Source organism: Panthera leo, chromosome A2, assembly GCF_018350215.1.
Source record: "Panthera leo isolate Ple1 chromosome A2, P.leo_Ple1_pat1.1, whole genome shotgun sequence".
Lineage (NCBI taxonomy): Eukaryota > Metazoa > Chordata > Mammalia > Carnivora > Felidae > Panthera > Panthera leo.
The window spans coordinates 61097071-61113717 of NC_056680.1; the positions used below are offsets into that span (position 1 = coordinate 61097071).

The window sequence follows — 16647 nt, forward strand, 5'->3', positions numbered from 1 at the left end:
GCCATGAGGCAGGCGCCTGCCTGTCTGGAGGCCCTGAGCCCCTAGGAATGAGCAGCTGGAACCCGGGGGCTTGGGGGCTGGCTTCCCTCAGAGCAGGGAGGGGGTGAGTGGGGACTGAGGGCTCTGACCACTGCAGGCTGGCCCTTCGGGGAGGCCTCAAACCCAGAGAGTGGCCGGGAGGGGTGGCCAAGAGGGGTAGCCGCATTGGAGCCCCCTCACTGGCCAGCCTGCAGCTCTAGGGGTGCTTCGTCTGGACCCCGACATGCCCTTCCCCGAGCTTGGGTCCTTCTCAGCCCGTTTGGGCCACACCTGCCAGCAGGTGACCTTGTCACTGATGCTGATTAGGGGGCCAGCGTGGCCTGTTGTGTCACCTGCCACGGGACCCTGATCCCCGGGGGTGGGAGTGAGTGAGGGACGCAAGAGAGGCAGGTGGGCAGGTGCGGGGTGGGGGGGCATGGAGGCCTCTGGCCATGTGGGTGTGGATTCCCCCTACCCCAAGATCTCTGCCCCCACCTCACCCTGCCTGCCGGACACTGACTCCTTCTCCATGTGAGGGGTTTCAGCAGTGTGGACAGGGCGGGCAGGCACTCAGTGACCGGCCTGTGGGGCCTCAGTTTCCCTGGGGGGGGGCTTCCTGACTGGAGGGAAGGTGTGACAAAGGTGTGTGGAGAGAGGTGGCCCTGCATGCCCCCACTCTGCTGCCCACCTCTCCCTTAACCAGATGGTCTGCCCCTCAGTCCGTGTTCCGCCCCTGCCCCAGCCTCACTGGGGGACAGCACATTTTCTGAGTCCTGCTCTGGGCCCAGCTGATGCCTTACTTTCTGGAAAAGCTGTCTGCCACCTGCGAATGTGGCTTGCTTCCTGGCCCTACTGCCGGGCTGTCTGTGGGTGCTGGCCCCTCACGAGGGCCTGGTCCTCTGCCTGTGTGCCTGCTGGGGAGAGCGGTGGCTCGGGGCTCCGGCGTGGACGCTGTGGGCAGCCAGGACGGGAGAGCACCCGGCGTGCCTCCGGGACGTGAAGCCCAGGCCGGGAGGGGCACTAGAAGCCAGACGGACCATGTGTTGCCCAGGAAGAGACGCGTGCTTCGTGCAGTGATGTGTGCTTGTTTGAAGTTTGGAAGGGTGCCCAGGACCTTACTTGTGGGCAACACGCTCAGAACGCGTTTAAATACTAATCCTGCAAAACCGCCCTTGGTGGTTTCATATGTGCCGGGCTTCTGTCGCCTCCAACAAGGGGTTCCACAAACAGATCACAGGAGCTGATCCCAAATAGAGCAGATGGTCTGAGAGCGCAGAGGACACTGCCCTGGTCACTGGGACATGGCACAGGCCCCCCAGGAGGGCCACATAAGCCCCCTCCCCTCCGTGCCTGGTGAGAGGCTGGTTCAGCATCACAGAAGCATTTCCTTCCAGCCCTGCACCTGCTTTAGGCAAGGAGTACTCCAGCTACAGAGGGGCATTGGTTTAGGGGGACAGAGATGACCAGGGTCACACGAGGATGACCCAGTCACATGGAGAATGGTCAGATTGCAGGGAGACAGATGACAGGGAGGTGAGCAGGTGTTACAGAGATGAGTGGGTCACATGGAGGTGAACGGGTCATATGGAGGTGGGCAGGTCACATGGAGGTGAATAGGGACACACAGAGGTAACAAGGTCACCGTGGGCACCGTGGTCATAGGACTTAGGCGGCTCCCTGGACCTGAGGGAGGGTGTGGTGTGTGGGAGGTGCTGTCCCCGGGGGTACGTTCCCGAGTGTGTTGAGACGGGAGCTCCAACAGGTGTACGTGAACCTGGGCCGCCAGGTGTGCTGGTGAGCTCACCCTGGTTTCGGGCAATGATGGTCATGTGCCAGGCCCTGGGGATTCGTGTTCCTGGCTTTCTCCTGTTCCTGTCACCTCCTCGAACAGCTCTGCTGTCTGTGACCCCGGCCCTGTGTATCCCTCCTGAGGAACATGTCACACTCTCCTGGGCTTGGACACAGGAGGTGCCATGTGCTCTCCGTGGGCCCCAGTCTGTCCCTGCGTGGCCTGTGTGGTCTCTGCTCTGCACCCCAGCCCCCTGCCCCAGCTCCGGCCCCATCCAGTGCTGCGGGCTCTCCATGCACGCGGCTCTTGGTCTGCCCTCCCGCTTGTCCCTGGCGGGGCTGTCTGACCAGAGACTGCTGCTAGACTGCCTCTGTGTTTCTTTCATCCCGTACAGTTGTGTGCAGGTCACAGTGCTGGGTGGGGGGCATTTCTGGTTGGTGTAGGAGTAGCAGTGACCCTCAGAACCTGAGGGAAATGCCCACGTTGAATCAGACACAGAAACCCAACCTCTCTGCAGAGACTGAGGACAGCGGCTTTGTGTGATGCTCAGACACACCGCAGCCCCTGGGGAGGTGGGTGGGTGTCCTCTCTGTCTCTGTGAATGGCCTGGGGGCCCCATGCCCTGTGCCCAAGAGAGGTGGGACAGACCAGCAGAAGAGGCTGAGTGGTGAAGTTTGGTCCGATCCTCCCCGGGTCTGCCACGACCTGTGGTGTGGCCATCGTGGGCTCCCTGATGGTCCATACTGGCCTTGAGTTAAGGCTGCTGAAAGCAGGACGTCCCTCAGGGCCTCCTTCCTGGTCCAGCAGGTGTGAGCCTCCGAGTGTGGGCCTTGGCCAGCACCCCAGACCGTTCCTTCTCGCCAGCCCCTTCCTTATTCCCGTCCCTGGAAGGCAGCGAGAGCTGATCACAGGACTCTGGATGCTCAGTCACCTCGGGTGATGCTTTGTGCTTATGGTGCTGTGGTCCTTTCTTCCTAGTGTTTTTGATCTGCTCTCCTCCGCTGTTTGGTCACGGAGTGGCTGCTCTCTCCTCGCGCTCATATTTCCTCGGATGGTGACCTGGGGTGACTGTCACGCCCAGCACAGCTCCGCCCAGTGGCTTGGACGCCGTCTCCTTCCCGGGCCTCATGGGGTCGTCCCTCCCTGTGTGTCCGTGTCCTGGTCTCCTCTTCTTATGAGGACACCAGTCACATGGGCTTCCGGCCCTCCCTGGTGACCTCGTTTTCACGTAATTACCTCCTGGAACATCTCACGTCCAAACGCAGGCCCGCTCTGAGGTCCTGGGGGGCAGGGCTTCCACGTGAATTTGGGGGACGCGCCTGGCATACCGTTCTGCCCCATGACAAGCCCAGGAGGAGGGATGTGCCCGCCTTGATGGCTCGTAGTCATGTGACACCCACTTTGCGCCGTGGGTCAGGCCGACCCCGCAGCACCCTAGAGGGTGAGGTCGTCTTGTGGGCTGCTATCGGGGGCTTTGAGCCTCCGTCGAGCTAGCGCCCCACGCGCCTAGTGCTCTGTACTGTTCTCTCCTCCAGCTTGGTGCCAACGCCCTGCTCTTCCTCAGCGTGAACATGTATGGGGTGTTTGTGCGCATCCTGGCCGAGCGCTCCCAGCGGAAAGCCTTCCTGCAAGCCCGGAACTGCATCGAAGATCGGCTGAGGCTGGAGGATGAGAACGAGAAGCAGGTCAGTGCGGTGGGGCTTTTGTCTGCAGGGACATAGCGGGCAGGGGGCGGGGGACACGGAGAGGGGACCTGGAGCGGGACATGGGGCGGGGGGCATGGGCGGGGGACCCGGAGCAGGACACGGGGCAGGGGACATGGGGTGGGGGACCCAGAGGGTGAGAGACCTGGGGCAGGGAGCCAGGGCAGGGAGGAGGCATGGAGATGGGAGCACGGGGCCAGGAGTGGGGCATGGAGTGGGGATCGTAGGGCAGGGTGAGGGAGCACAGAGTGGAGAGCATGGGGTGTGGGAGGAGGCACGGAGTGGGGAGATTGGGGTGAGAGGACTGGGCAGGGGGGACAGAGCTGGGCACATGAACGGGGCAGGGTGAGGGGGCACAGAGCGGGGAGTGCGGGCCTGGGGTGTGGGGCAGGGAGCATGGGACCGTAGGGTGGGAGTGGTTAGGGACTTCAGGCCCAGGTGGCCCTCGGCGAGTCAGAGGAGACAGGGCAGCTGCAGTGGGGGCTCCTAGACGTGGAGGTGCAGGTCTGCCACCCTATGTGGTCCCCAACCTCGGTTTCCATCAGCGAGACAAGGTGTGCCCAGGTGACACCACAGGGCTGGGGAGTCAGGGAGGGCTGTGGAGCCGAGTGTGGGTGTGTTGCCCTGGAGGGGGCTGAGATGCTAAAAGTGCAGATGGGGGTGTTGTGTTTGCTGGGGGCGGGTGTTGGGGGGGCATTCAGCTGCAGTCAGCTTCCCGGAGCAGGGTGGAGGGAGATGAGGCAGGGCCTGGCCGGTGGGTGCAGGGATGCTGGGCCCCAACCTGCCGGCCAGCATGACCCACGGAGAGGCAGAGCCTCCAGGGCCCTGAGAGCGCCGTGCCCGTGGCCCCGCGCTAGCGGTTCGGCCGTGAGCCTGGGGGGCACCCTGCCCGGCTCCTGCCACAGCCTGGGGGGCAGTGAGGCCACCCACTCCAGTCTAAGGGGTGAGCTGGAATGGTCCCCACCACCCGGAGCCACTGTCAGCCGCGTGTCTCCGGGCTGGTCCCTCTCGGCGGTGTCTCCTGATCTGCTGCTGTCCTGGGGCCCACAGGGTGGTCTGGGAGCCTCAGGCGAGGCCCTCACTAGGGAGACCCTGGATCGTCTCGCCAGAGTGTCAGGGGCTCAGCCTCATTGTCATGGGAGTGGCCGGTGACTTGCCTGGTACACGAGAGCCCACTGTCTTGCAGATGGAAGGCGTGGAGTCCTGGCTGCGCATTTAAAACCTGCACACGTGTGTTTACTTATAGATACGTAACGCTACCTAGTGTTTACAGTGAAGGTAGGGTGTGGTTTAGAAGTAGACGATGTACGTATGTCTAGACGTGTGTGTGCGTCTGTGGATGGACTTGTCTGTTGGAGATAAGTAGCTGTGCGTATGTGCACATGTGTGTGTGTCACCTGCGTGGACACATGCATTTGTCCGTGTGCACGTGGATGTGGATGTGTGGAGCATGGGGCAAGCGTATGTGTGTATATGTGTCTGTGTGTGTACACACGTGTGTGGGTTTGTATTCGTGTGGACTGTGTGTGCATGCCTAGGTTTCTGTACACGCATGTGCATGTGTGTATTGTGGGGACATGTGTACATGTGCATGCATCCGTGTGGGTGTGTGCATGTGTGTATATGTGTGCACATAAATGTGCACACAGTGTATAAGTGTGTACGTGTGTGTACGTGTGCAAACACATGGATGTGTATGAGTGTGTGCACACGTGTATATTTGTGTATATTTGTGTCTGCACGTGTGCGTACACATGTATATGTGGATGTGAGTATAATTGTGTATGTGTATAACTGTACATGTGTGTATGCGTGTACACATGCAGATGTGAGTATAAGTGTGCATGTGTGTATGCACATGCATGTGTGTGTGCGTGTGTTTGTGTATGCACATGGGTGTGTGCATATGTGTGTGTGGAAGTGTGCATGTGCGTGCAGGGCTGTGAGTGTCTAAGTGTGTGTGTACACATGCACGCATGCACGCACGCACACGTGTGTATGATTGTGCGTCCTCGGGGGCTGTGCCCTGAGCATTTCTCCAGGCGGGCGTTGCCCCCACCCGCAGACGGTCTCTTGACCACTTCCAAGACGCTTGAGCACAGTGTTGTCGCCCCCATGGGGTCCCGGAGTGGCCCCTTCCAGGCTCCTGATGTCCTGGAAAAAGTGCCGTTTTGGGTCGTTCTGTGTGTTTCTAACCTTTGCTTTTCCTCCTGTTTTCTCTCTGTTCTCTTATATCTCCCTTTGCTTGCTCTGTGTTTGTCTATTTTCATTTCTTCCCGTCCATTTGCTGCCTTTCCCGGAGACCACCTGAGGGTCTCCTCATGCCGGTGCACCCCCGGAGGTCAGGGGGGCCATGTGCGTTGTGGTAGCGGTGGCCTCGATGTGGGCTGCGTGTGCAGAAGACTCCCAGGCGCATGCTCCCCCGACGCCCACGGCCCCGGCCCCGGGAGTCAGCGGTCACACGCACTCCTGATGCCACGCGGCGGCTGTGTGGGCACTCACGAGGGTCCGAAGTGGCCGTGCCAGCAAGGGCGCGTGTTCTCATCCCATGGAGGAGGGAGCCCAATGGAGGCTCAGGGCTGACGTTCATTCGGCAGGGAATCTGCAGGATGGTGAATGTCACCCAGTCCCGCCAGCCCAGCGAGTGCTCTGTACTCTCCGGGTCTGGTCATTGTGAGTGTTCTTTCCCCACGTCATTGTCGTTCTGGTGTCTGTATGATTTTATTTTCTGCATCTTCCCGTGGAGGGTTCTGCCACTGCCTTCAGGCAGCCGCTGCTTCTGCGCTACGTGTGCATGTGCACGTGTGTGACTGTCCGTTCCCAGCACAGTGAGACACTGTTTGTTGCTGTTGTTGTTTTAAAATTTTTAATGTTTGTTTATTTTTGAGAGAGAGAGAGACAGACAGAGATAGAGCGTGAGCAGGGGAGGGGCAGAGAGAGAGGGAGACACAGCATCCGAAGCAGGCTCCAGGCTCCAAGCTGTCAGCGCAGAGCCCGACGCGGGGCTTGAACTCATGGATCGCGAGATCGTGACCTGAGCTCAAGTCAGATGCTCAATGGACTGAGCCCCCAGGCGCCCCTAATACTGTTTTAAAAATGTCATTCCCCATGAGCGTCTTTGTTCACAGAGACTTGGTTCCCTCAGTTACATTGTTGGGAGGGCAGATACGACCACGTTTTTCTCCCTGGGTCTGGAGCTGTTGTGCAAATACTGTTGTGCTCTATTTTATCTTTGTAGGTTACACCCAACGGCACTTAGCAGTGGCTCTCTGGGCAGGCCCTGGCGACCTGCCAGAAATGCAGATTCCCAGGCCGGAGGTCCCTGGGTGGGAGGCCTCGGCCCCAGATTCTGGTGCGCGTCCCCGGTGTTGAGTCTGGTCCTTCACACCCCACTGTCTGTTAGGACGTGGCCCCTCCTGGCCGCTCACTGATGTGGATGCCACTTTCCTGCGTGTGCCGTTTGAATTTCTCTGTGGTGTGTGTCCCTGTGTGTGTGGACCAGCCGCTCACTGTGGAGAGGCTGACGTTCCTTCGGGAGGGGCCCCATGTCCCCAGGCGTGTTCCCCTTGCCTCACACTTCTTTGTGTAAAAATTCAGTCGTTCCTATTTTCAGACGCATCGGTCATTTCCCTTGGTGGTTTCGTCTGGTGCTTTCGGAACAGGAGGGTGAGAGAGGACAGGTTGTTTCCATGCATCCCTGGCTGTCCCAAGAGTGGGCAAGCCGGACTGTGACTGGCCATGCCTTTCCTGATGGAGCCCGTGGATCGGGTCTGTCACCCGGCAGTGGCTCCCTAGGTGGCCTTGTGACCTGTACTCAGGGTCATGGCCTTCTTCCGGCTGGCCCGGCTGGTTTTAGCTCACGAAGCCCTGTCTGTGGGACAGCAGAGGGGGAGTGCCTCTCAGCGGCTCTCACATATCTTCAGGCACTTGGGGCATCACCACTGCCTAGGGATCCCCACCTGGCAGGCCCAGGACAGCTGAGAGGTGGCCCAAAGTCCCACGGTTACAGGTGAGGGATGCCCCCACCATGTGGCCTGGGCGTGGTTTGTCTGTGTTTTCATGTTGCAACTTAATTAGTCCAACTTAATAGCAGCTTCTAGGGTGTTCTCCAGACCCTGAGCCAGTAAGACGGTGCCCTGGGTGATGTGGGAGGACGGGATATTGGCAGATGCATCCTGGTTGTGGGAGGGGGTGCTGGGGACACACCCTGATTCTGGAAAGGGGGTCCCAGAGTTCTGGGCGGGGCCGCCGGGGCGTCCGGCTCTGGAACAGCCACTGGTGCAGCCTGCCTGCTGGCTTCTGTGGGAGGCAAGGTTGCTGGCGGGGGCAGGAATGGGGTCCTGAGTGGGGCGAATGGGGACGAGCAGAGGCAGAGAAACCCAGTGCGCGTGGTGGTCGAGGGGACTCGCTTATTTGTTGTGGCCTCAGCTGGGAGGACACGGGAGAAGAGGGAGGGAGCCGTGGAAGGTGTGTGACCAAGTGCGGGACTCTGACAGTGCCTGCAGGCAGGAGGCGTGGTTAGACGCACGTTTGGGGTGAAGGCAGAGGGGAGAACTGGGGGTGGGGGCGGGGCACAAGTGTGTACCCAGGAGTCCCCGGGCTGGAGGCTTCTTGACAGGAGAGGGCAGGGCCCAGAGCAGGCCTTTCACCTCCTGGGGCTGTGCCTGTAGGATGGGCCTGGCTTGTGTGAACACCTGGCCTGCGGGCTTGCAGGAGGGGAAGGGAGGGGAGGGGAGGGGAGGGGAGAGTGAGGGCCCTGCTCTGAAATGCAAACACCCTGCCTTAGAACCCGTGTCTGTCCAGCAGCCGGGCTGTGTTGTTCTGGGCAGGACCTGTTGGCTGCACTGCTTTGCTCCGGAGTCAGGGGCTGGCGGGCCCTGTCCGCTGTTTGCAGATCCGACACCATGTAGATCAGTTCCTCTTCGGTGCAGGTGGCGGGGTGTCCGGTGCCTGGAACCACCCCCCTGGAAGGGGGTGCTCATCCTTCCCCTCCCCTTGTGGCTTAGCACTGACAGCTTCTGTGTGTGGAGGTAAATCTAGAGGAAAGTACAACCACTGTGGCTGGAAACCCTGAGTTGTTAACCTGGCGTTCTGCTCCTGCCCCAGCGTCTTGAAGCTGGGACTGTTGGAACAGCTCTGTAGCCCTTCCTGGGGCAGCCCCTGGAGACACGGTGTGGGAGAGGGTGGGCGGCAGCCGTCTGCTGCATGGACGCTTACTCAACTTCTAGAAGGCTCTCTGCCGTACTTGGAAACAGCTATGTGTGTTGTCCGTGTCTCCGAGGAGGACTGCTTTGGGAAGGACTTGGGGGTGCGGAGACCCCCCCCCCTTTCCCACCAGATCAGCTCCTGCGCAGGGTCGTGGCCGAGTCCCAGGAGGCGGTGATCCACTGAGCTCACTGAGGGCAGTGGAGGCCGACATCCAGGACCCAGGACCACCCCCGCCCCCCCCACCAAAACCAGCCACATTCCCTGTTTCCAGCCCCACGTGTCCCGAGCCACGGCTCAGCAGAAGGTTTGGGTGCACAGATCCCCAAGTTCAAAGACTGAAAGGATGCATTGGGTCTTTTAACAAGGGTCTTCTGCCTTCAGAAAAAAACGTCCAAAGTTGGGTCTTTGAACTAGGAAAGCCGAGGAACATGAAGAAGGGCCTCGGGGACAGTTAAGTGGCTGCAGATGAAGCCAGGTTAAAAATAGATGCGAGGGACATACTCAGGGTGAGTAGACGCCAGGATATCTGAAAACCTGGACGAAACGCACAAGTTCCCAGAAGGGTCTCTGCTATGGAAACTGATTCGAGAAGGAAAACAAGGATTTGGGAAGCCCATGGCCACTAAAATGTGTTGATGTGGCATCAGAAGTAAGACGTCAGGCTGCAAGCCCCATGTGAGAGCCGACCGGGCGTGCGGAGAAGGCACCATTCCAGCCCTGATTGTCCCGGGTCAGCACGGGACAGTCCTCCTGAGTCTCAACACACAGGGCATACACACACGCGGGGGCGGCCCTGGTTCCCAGCACCGTGTTCACGGGTGTGGCTGCCTGGATGCCTTTTGTCTCCTGGAGCCCAGTGGGGAGTGGGTTTCGTCTGGACCCCTTGGCACATCAGTGTGCAGTGCGTGGGGTTGAGGCCGGCCAGGGACCAACACTGCCCTGTGTGTTGTCCCCATGACTGCCCAGATACCGGGGAAGCAGAGCCTGGGCCACAGCGCTCCTCCCTGACCCCACACAGCGCTCCTCCCTGGACCCCCCATAGCAGAGCCCAGGCCATGGTGCTCCTCCCTGACCGCACCCCCACCCCCGCTGCCCCGCAGCAGAGCCTAGGCCACGGTGCTCCTCCCTGGGCCCCCAAGCAGAATCCAGTCGGGCCCCCCAGCAGAGCCCGGGCCACGGCACTCCTCCCTGGGACCCCCTAGCAGAGCTCGGGCTACAGCACTCCACCCCAGGTCCTCCAACACCCTTGGCTCAGGCCGGCGGCACCAGACCTTCTGACTTGGGCAATGCTGCAGGGGCAGCAAAGGACACCCCCATTCCCCCTGCCGGCAGCCAGCTCTGGAAAGCAGACCTGCTCAGCTTTCCTTCCTGCTTTGTGTGTGGGTACCTCGTTGTGGGTGGTCCCATGGGAACAGGGGGCCTCCCTCCTTTCGGCTGGATGCCTCTTTCCACCTGCAGGGAGGCAGGCGCATCCCGCTGAGTTCTCAAAGCCCCTCATGTGGCCTTTTCTCGGTGCACGTGCACAGAGAGCAATGCGGCTGTCTCTTCTTATCGGGACAGTTGTCCTGTGAGATTAGGACCCCACCCTTAGACCTCATTAAGCCTCCTCAAAGCCCCTTCCCCAAATACAGTCACGTGGGGGTTAGGACTTTGACACGCGGGTGTTGAGGGGACACCCTTCAGACCGTGGCATCTGCTGCATCCGTGTGGAAGTCAGGTGCGTGATTTGACAGTGGGGAGAAGCAGGCTGGGCAGCCCTCCTGGGCTTCTCCCCTTTCTGCTCTGTGTCCTGTGAGGTGGGAGGCCCAGTGGGCACCAGGACCAGGTTCTGGGCCTCGTGAGTGGGTCGCTGACCATCCCGGGCTGCTCATCTGCCAGCTCAGGTGGCCCTGGTTACTGGCCTGATTAGGATACATTTATAATAAAAGGGGGTTCTCCGGGTGGGTCTGACCTCCTCACCCAAGTCCTTTGGAAGATGGGTGTTTCCTCTGGCTGGGGTGAGGGGACCTCCAAGGGGCTCTGGGCAGGGGGAGCCCTGGGGGGCCTTGAGATGGAGGGGCCGTGTCCAGGAACCAGCGGCCGCGGTGCCGAGAGCAGACCCGGCCCACAGCCAGCGGGGAAACACGCTCCTCTGACCAGCAGACCAACCTGGTGGATTCGGGGACACCTGAGTGAGCTTGGGGGGGCTCTGCCTCCGAACCCCAGATGGTGCTGTCTGCAGCTGCCTGCCCTGGGCATGGGGGACCACGCAGAGTGGGCCACTCCATGCTGACCACGGTCCCAAGGGAGAAGGTGCCTGGGTTTTAGTTGCTGCGTCTGTGGGAATCACTGGGGAGGGGCCGAGCTTCCTGCCCCACAGAAGTGTCCCCTCCCCCAGTGTCCTCTGAGGCCTCTCGGGGGTCCGTGGGGGTCAGCATGGGCCTGGCCCCCCTCCCTCTGCAGCACATGCTTGATTTCTGCTGGTGCAGCCTCAGAGAGAGGCCCAGCTGGAGGCCCCGGTGCTCAGCCGCATCCAGCCAGGCCCTGCACATGTGTGGACAGGCCCTGGGCTGCTGAGCAGCGGAGGTGGGAGGTTCCTCTACTCTGTGTGTCCTGGGCCTGACAGGGGACGTCGGTCAGTCTCTGGCTGCCTGTCATGCACGACCCCTTTACTCCCCACGCAGCCCCTAGCGTATCGGCTTGGCTGGAAGCACACGCTGGACGCATCTGTCTGTGATCTCTTCCTTGTCACGGGGACATGGGGTCGCTACAACCCAGCTGGCATACGAGCATTTCCCACCAACAGGTCAGCTGACCTAGGGCATCCCATGTTGTGAATTGAACTTATGGGTTCATGAGTAAGTTCTAGAGCTGAGGCAGTTATGGATTTCCTGTGTGGGATGGTCATCCATGGCCCCGCACATCTGAATGTCTGGCCCACACCAGGCTCTGGAGACACCGGGACAGCGGGAGCCTGGTGCACTGTGCATGGGACACAGCTCCAGCCAGTCCTGTGGGGTGGGCCGTGTGGAGGAGTGGGGGGTCCACGGGGCGGGCAGCATGGAGAAGGGGAAACACATCATGAAATATTTGTCTGGGGCTTTGAAGGATGTGTAGGAGTTTTCCGGTAGAGTTGGAGAAGCGGGAGCAGTAGATGGGCATTCGGGCAGCAGAGAGAGGGGTCACAGGTGTTTACGAGGTAGGGCAGGCAGGACGTGAGCTGCAGCTCTGTGTCCATCAGCTTGGGGGTGGGGGTCGGGATGGGGTGGGAGGGCTGCCCGACTGGGTGGTGAAGCTCTGAGGTCTGAGGCTGTCACAGCTGGAGAGTGTGGGGACGGGGTGATAGGCCTCTGAAGGTCACCCTGTAGCTCCCAGGTGGCTTCCCCCCTGCCACCCCCCACAGCCCAGCCGGGAAGCCTGTCTCTTGAGACCCCGCCCCGAGATCAGCCTCCTGGCCCTGGGCCCTGAGCACAGAGGCCTCTGCTCCAAGGGCCCTGCTGTTCCCCAAATTGTGTTAAGTCGTGATCCCAAAGTAATGTATGGCTGTTTATAGAGCGCGTATTTGGTTTGTCATCATACCAAGGAAAATGGGCGTTTTTGATTTCCCACCGTGTGAGGAAATGTGTCAACAGGAAACAGCCCCATTTAAGTGATCTGGGATGACCTCTTAAAGATGTCCGGCTAGTTCCCTGCGCCCTTCAGAAGAACTATAGTCATTAATTCACTTTTTTTTTTTTAAAAATTTTTTTTTAACGTTTATTTATTTTTGAGATAGAGAGAGACACACAGCATGAACAGGGGAGGGGCAGAGAGAGAGGGAGACACAGAATCGGAAGCAGGCTCCAGGCTCTGAGCCATCAGCCCAGAGCCCGACGCGGAGCTCCAACTCGCAGACCGCAAGATCGTGACCTGAGCTGAAGTCGGATGCTTAACCGACTGAGCCACCCAGGCGCCCCTAATTCACTTTTAATTTAAAAAAAAAAAAAAAAAAGCCTTACTGATCTATAGCCTACGTACCATCAATTCAGTTTCCAGTTCGAAACAACAAAACGGCTTTCCCGTATTTAGAGTAACCATCGCGACCATCTAATTTTAGAATACTTTCATCACCCAGAAAGAAACTCGTGCCGCTTGGCTGTGAGTCCCCGCCCCCCTCCCAGACCTAGACACCCCCTGGTCTGTGTCCCGTCTCCCTGGTCTGCCTGTTCCGGATGCTTCTGGCAGATGGGGTCGTACGGTGTGTGGCCTGTGGCACCTGGCTGCCCTCCCCGAGTGTTGGGTCGTCGAGGCGCGTCCGCATTGCAGCGCGTGTTGGAGCCGCTCGGTTCCTCGTGGCTGAGTGGGCTCCTGCCGTGGGGAGGGTCTGCGTCCTGCGGTCTGTCTGCGGTTGGTGGGCGTCCTGGTTGTCCCCATTACAGACTGTGCTGCTGAGAACGCTCCCACGGGAGTGTTGGGAGACGGAAGTCATTTCTCTGGGCTGGATGGCCGGGGTGCAATCGTGGGCTCACGAGCTGAGTGTTGAGCTTGGAGGACCGGCCAGGCTTCCCGGCGGGGCGTTGCCATCTTCCGTTCCCACCGGCCACGGACCAGGGTTCTCTTTGTGCCCGGCTTCTGTGTTTTCTCTTGACTGAGCTTTTTAGTTTGAGCTGATCATAGATTCACGTGTAGTTGTGAGAAACCACACAGGCATCCTGGGTAGCCACCACGTTTCCCCACGGCAGGAGGACGAGCCGGTGCAGCCCAGACACAGAACGTTCTGGCGCCATGTGGACCCCCACCTCTCCTCCCCACATCCAGTCTCATGCTGGCAAACACCAGTCTGTTGTCCGTTTCTGTAAATGTGTCATCGCAGGAGTGACTGTATGTGGAATCATACACGTGTAGACTTTCGGGACTGGAGGTCCGGGTTGTTGCTGTATCAGCAGCTCACCCCCCGTATTGTCAGTGGTGTTCCATGGTGTGGATGGACCTCTCAGCTGCTGGAGGACAAATTGATGGTTTCCAGTTTGGGGCTGTCATGGGAAGAGTTGTTGGAATTCCTACAGTTCCTTGTGTGAACGTAAATCTTTGTTGCTGTGGTGTGAACGTCCAGGAGTACCGTTGCTGGGCCGTGTGGCATGTTCTCTGAGAAATTGTGAAGCCGCTTTCCAGAGCGCTCGGATCGCTTTTTACTCCAGGCAAAGCATGAGGGATCCCGTTTCTCTGCGCTCTCGCCGGCAGGTGCTGGTGTCACTGTTTTCTGTTGTAACACTTCTGATAGGTGTGTACTGATGTATCATGGTGACTGTAATTTGCATTTCCCTCGTGGCTGTGATGTTGAACATCTCTTCAGGTGGTTATTTGCCACCTCCGTGTCCTCTTTGGAGAAATGTCTGTTGATGTCTCTGCCCGTTTTCTTATTGGATCTATTGATCTATCGATCTATCTATCGTCTATCTACGTATTACTATCTAACTGGAGCTATCATCTATCTATGTAATCTATCTATCTATCTATAATCTATCTGTCTAAGGGAATCAGTCTATTTATCTATCTATCTATCTATCTATGTATCTATCTTTCTATCATCTATCATACCAAGCTATCTATCACATCTGTCATCTGTCATATCAATTTATATTTATCTATCATCTATTATTTATCATATCAATCTGTCATATTTATCTATCACATCTGTCATCCATCTGTCATCTATCATCATAATCATCATTATCATCCAACTTTTATTCTTAAGCCATGAGAGTTCTTTATATATTATAGAATATATAATATTCTTTGGCAGGTACGTGGTTTGCAAACATTTCCTCCCAGTGTGTAGCTTGTCTTTTAGTCCCTCTTAACAAGTCTTTTGTGGAGCAAATGCTTCTGATTCTGATGAAGTTGGGTTTGTGAACTGACTCTTTTATGCATTGTGCTTTTGGTGTCCAGTCCTAGAACTCTTTGTCTGGCCCTATATCCCAAGGATTTCTCTTAAGTTTTTCTAAAAGTTTGAAAGTTTATATATGTTTTTACATAGAACTGTATGATCTATTTTGAGTTAATATTTGCATAATGTGTGAGTTTTAGATCAAGGTTCATTTTTTTTTTTTTTGCCTGTGGGTGTCTATTGTCCATCGGTTGAAAATGCTATATGTCTTCCATTGCCATTTTCCCCAGTTTTATTGAGATATAATCAACATAACGTCGTATAAGTTTAAAGCATACAACATACATGATATACGTATAGGTCATGAGATGATGACTGCAGTAAGTTTAGTTAGCATCCTTCACCTACCATAGTTACAGGTTTCTTTTTTCTTGTGATGGGAATTTAAGACCTACTCTCATCAGCTTCCAAGTGTACAATATGGTTAACTACAGTCATCGTTCTGTGTATCACATCCCCAGAACTTACTTATTTTATAACTGGAAGTTTGTACTTTTTGACCACCCTGCTCCCTGTGCCCATTTTGCCCACTCCCCCACTCTGGCAACCACCTAGTCTGTTCTTTGCATCTCTGAGCTCAGTTTTTAAAGATTCCACATGTAAGTGAGACTATACAGTGTTTCTCTTTCTCTGACTTACTTCACTTAGCATAATACCCCTTAGGTCCATCCATGTTGTCACAAATGGCAGGATTTCCTTCTATTTATGGTGGAATAATGCTCCATCGTATGCGGGTACCATATTTTCTTTACGCATTCATCCATCGATGGACACTGAAGTTGTTTCCACGTCTTGGCTGTTGTAAATAATGCTGGATTGTATGGTAGTTCTGTACACCTCCTCCACTGAACTGCTTTTCTGCGGTTGTCAAAAATCCGTTGTGTGTATTTGTGTGAGTCTATTTCTTGGGCCTGTGTTGTGTCCCATTGCTCTATGTGTTTATCCTTCCACATGGTCTTGGTTAATGTGGCTGTATAATAAATCTTGAAATCAAGTAGAGTGATTCCTTCCACTTTGCTGTTCTTTTTCAGAAGGATTTTAGTTGTTATTGTTTCTTAGCTTTTCTATATAAGTTTTAGAATAATCTGCCCTATAGCTACTAAAATCTTTGCAGGGATTTTGATAGGATCTGTGTTAAGTGGAGAATTGACATCTTTACTGTATTGAGTCTCCCAGTCCACGAACATGGTATGTCTCCCCATTTATTTGGATCTTCTTTAAGTTCTTTAACCAGTGTTTTGTGGTTCTCAGCATGCAAGTCCTGTACATGTTCTGATATGTTTACCCCTATCAATTCCATTTTTTGAGTGATTGCAAGTAAGATTGTAATTCTTTTGAATGTTTATTTATTTTGAGAGAGAGCATGTGCATACAAGCAGGGGAGGGGGAGAGAGAGAGGAAGAGAGAGAAGCCCAAGCAAGCTCTGTACTGTCAGCATGGAGCCTGATATGGGGCTTGATCCTATGAACTGTGAGATCCTGACCTGAGCTGAAATCGCGAGTCTAATGCTTAACTGACTGAGCCACCCAGGCTCCCTGAGATTGTATTTTTTATATCAATGTCCACGTGGTCATTCTTAGTATATAGAAATACAACTGCTTTTTGTACGTTGATATTGTATCCTGCAACTATCTACTTTGCTTGTCATCATTCTTTGCTTGTTCTACCAAGTTTTTCTGGGGAGAGGGTATTGTTTTGTTTGTTATTATTTTTGTTCTTTTGATGTTTTACTTTGGTATGGTTTGCAGAGTCCTTCATATTTCTCATATGGACCATCAGGTTATCTGCAAATATTTGTAGTATTATTTCTTCTTTCCAATATGTATGCCTTTTATTTCCTTTTTACCTTGTTTCATGCACTGTACTTTCTAGTGCTATGTGTTGAATAAAAGTGGGAAAAGCAGACATCCTTGGCTTGCTCCTGGTAAAAGCATTTAGGGTTTCACCATTAAGTGTGATATTTGCTATAGGCTTTTTCTGGTGGTTCTTTATCAAGATGAGGAAGTTACCCTCTCTTCCTATTT

General features: G+C 56.1%; 1 protein-coding gene across 4 annotated transcripts in view; it reads left to right on the forward strand.

The window, feature by feature from the left end:
• The window catches only part of ADCY1 (adenylate cyclase 1), a 106941-nt gene that overhangs the window by 11691 nt on the left and 78603 nt on the right, over positions 1-16647 (forward strand). For 3 of the 4 annotated variants that reach the window (XM_042913518.1, XM_042913528.1, XM_042913535.1), the window contains exons 1-2: positions 2297-2379; positions 3343-3492. In XM_042913518.1, the coding sequence (XP_042769452.1) occupies positions 2350-2379; positions 3343-3492 (180 nt within the window). In that variant the 5' untranslated portion in view covers positions 2297-2349. Of the gene's footprint in view, positions 1-2296; positions 2380-3342; positions 3493-16647 lie in introns of those variants that run through there. The other variant, XM_042913510.1, reaches the window with a different exon arrangement.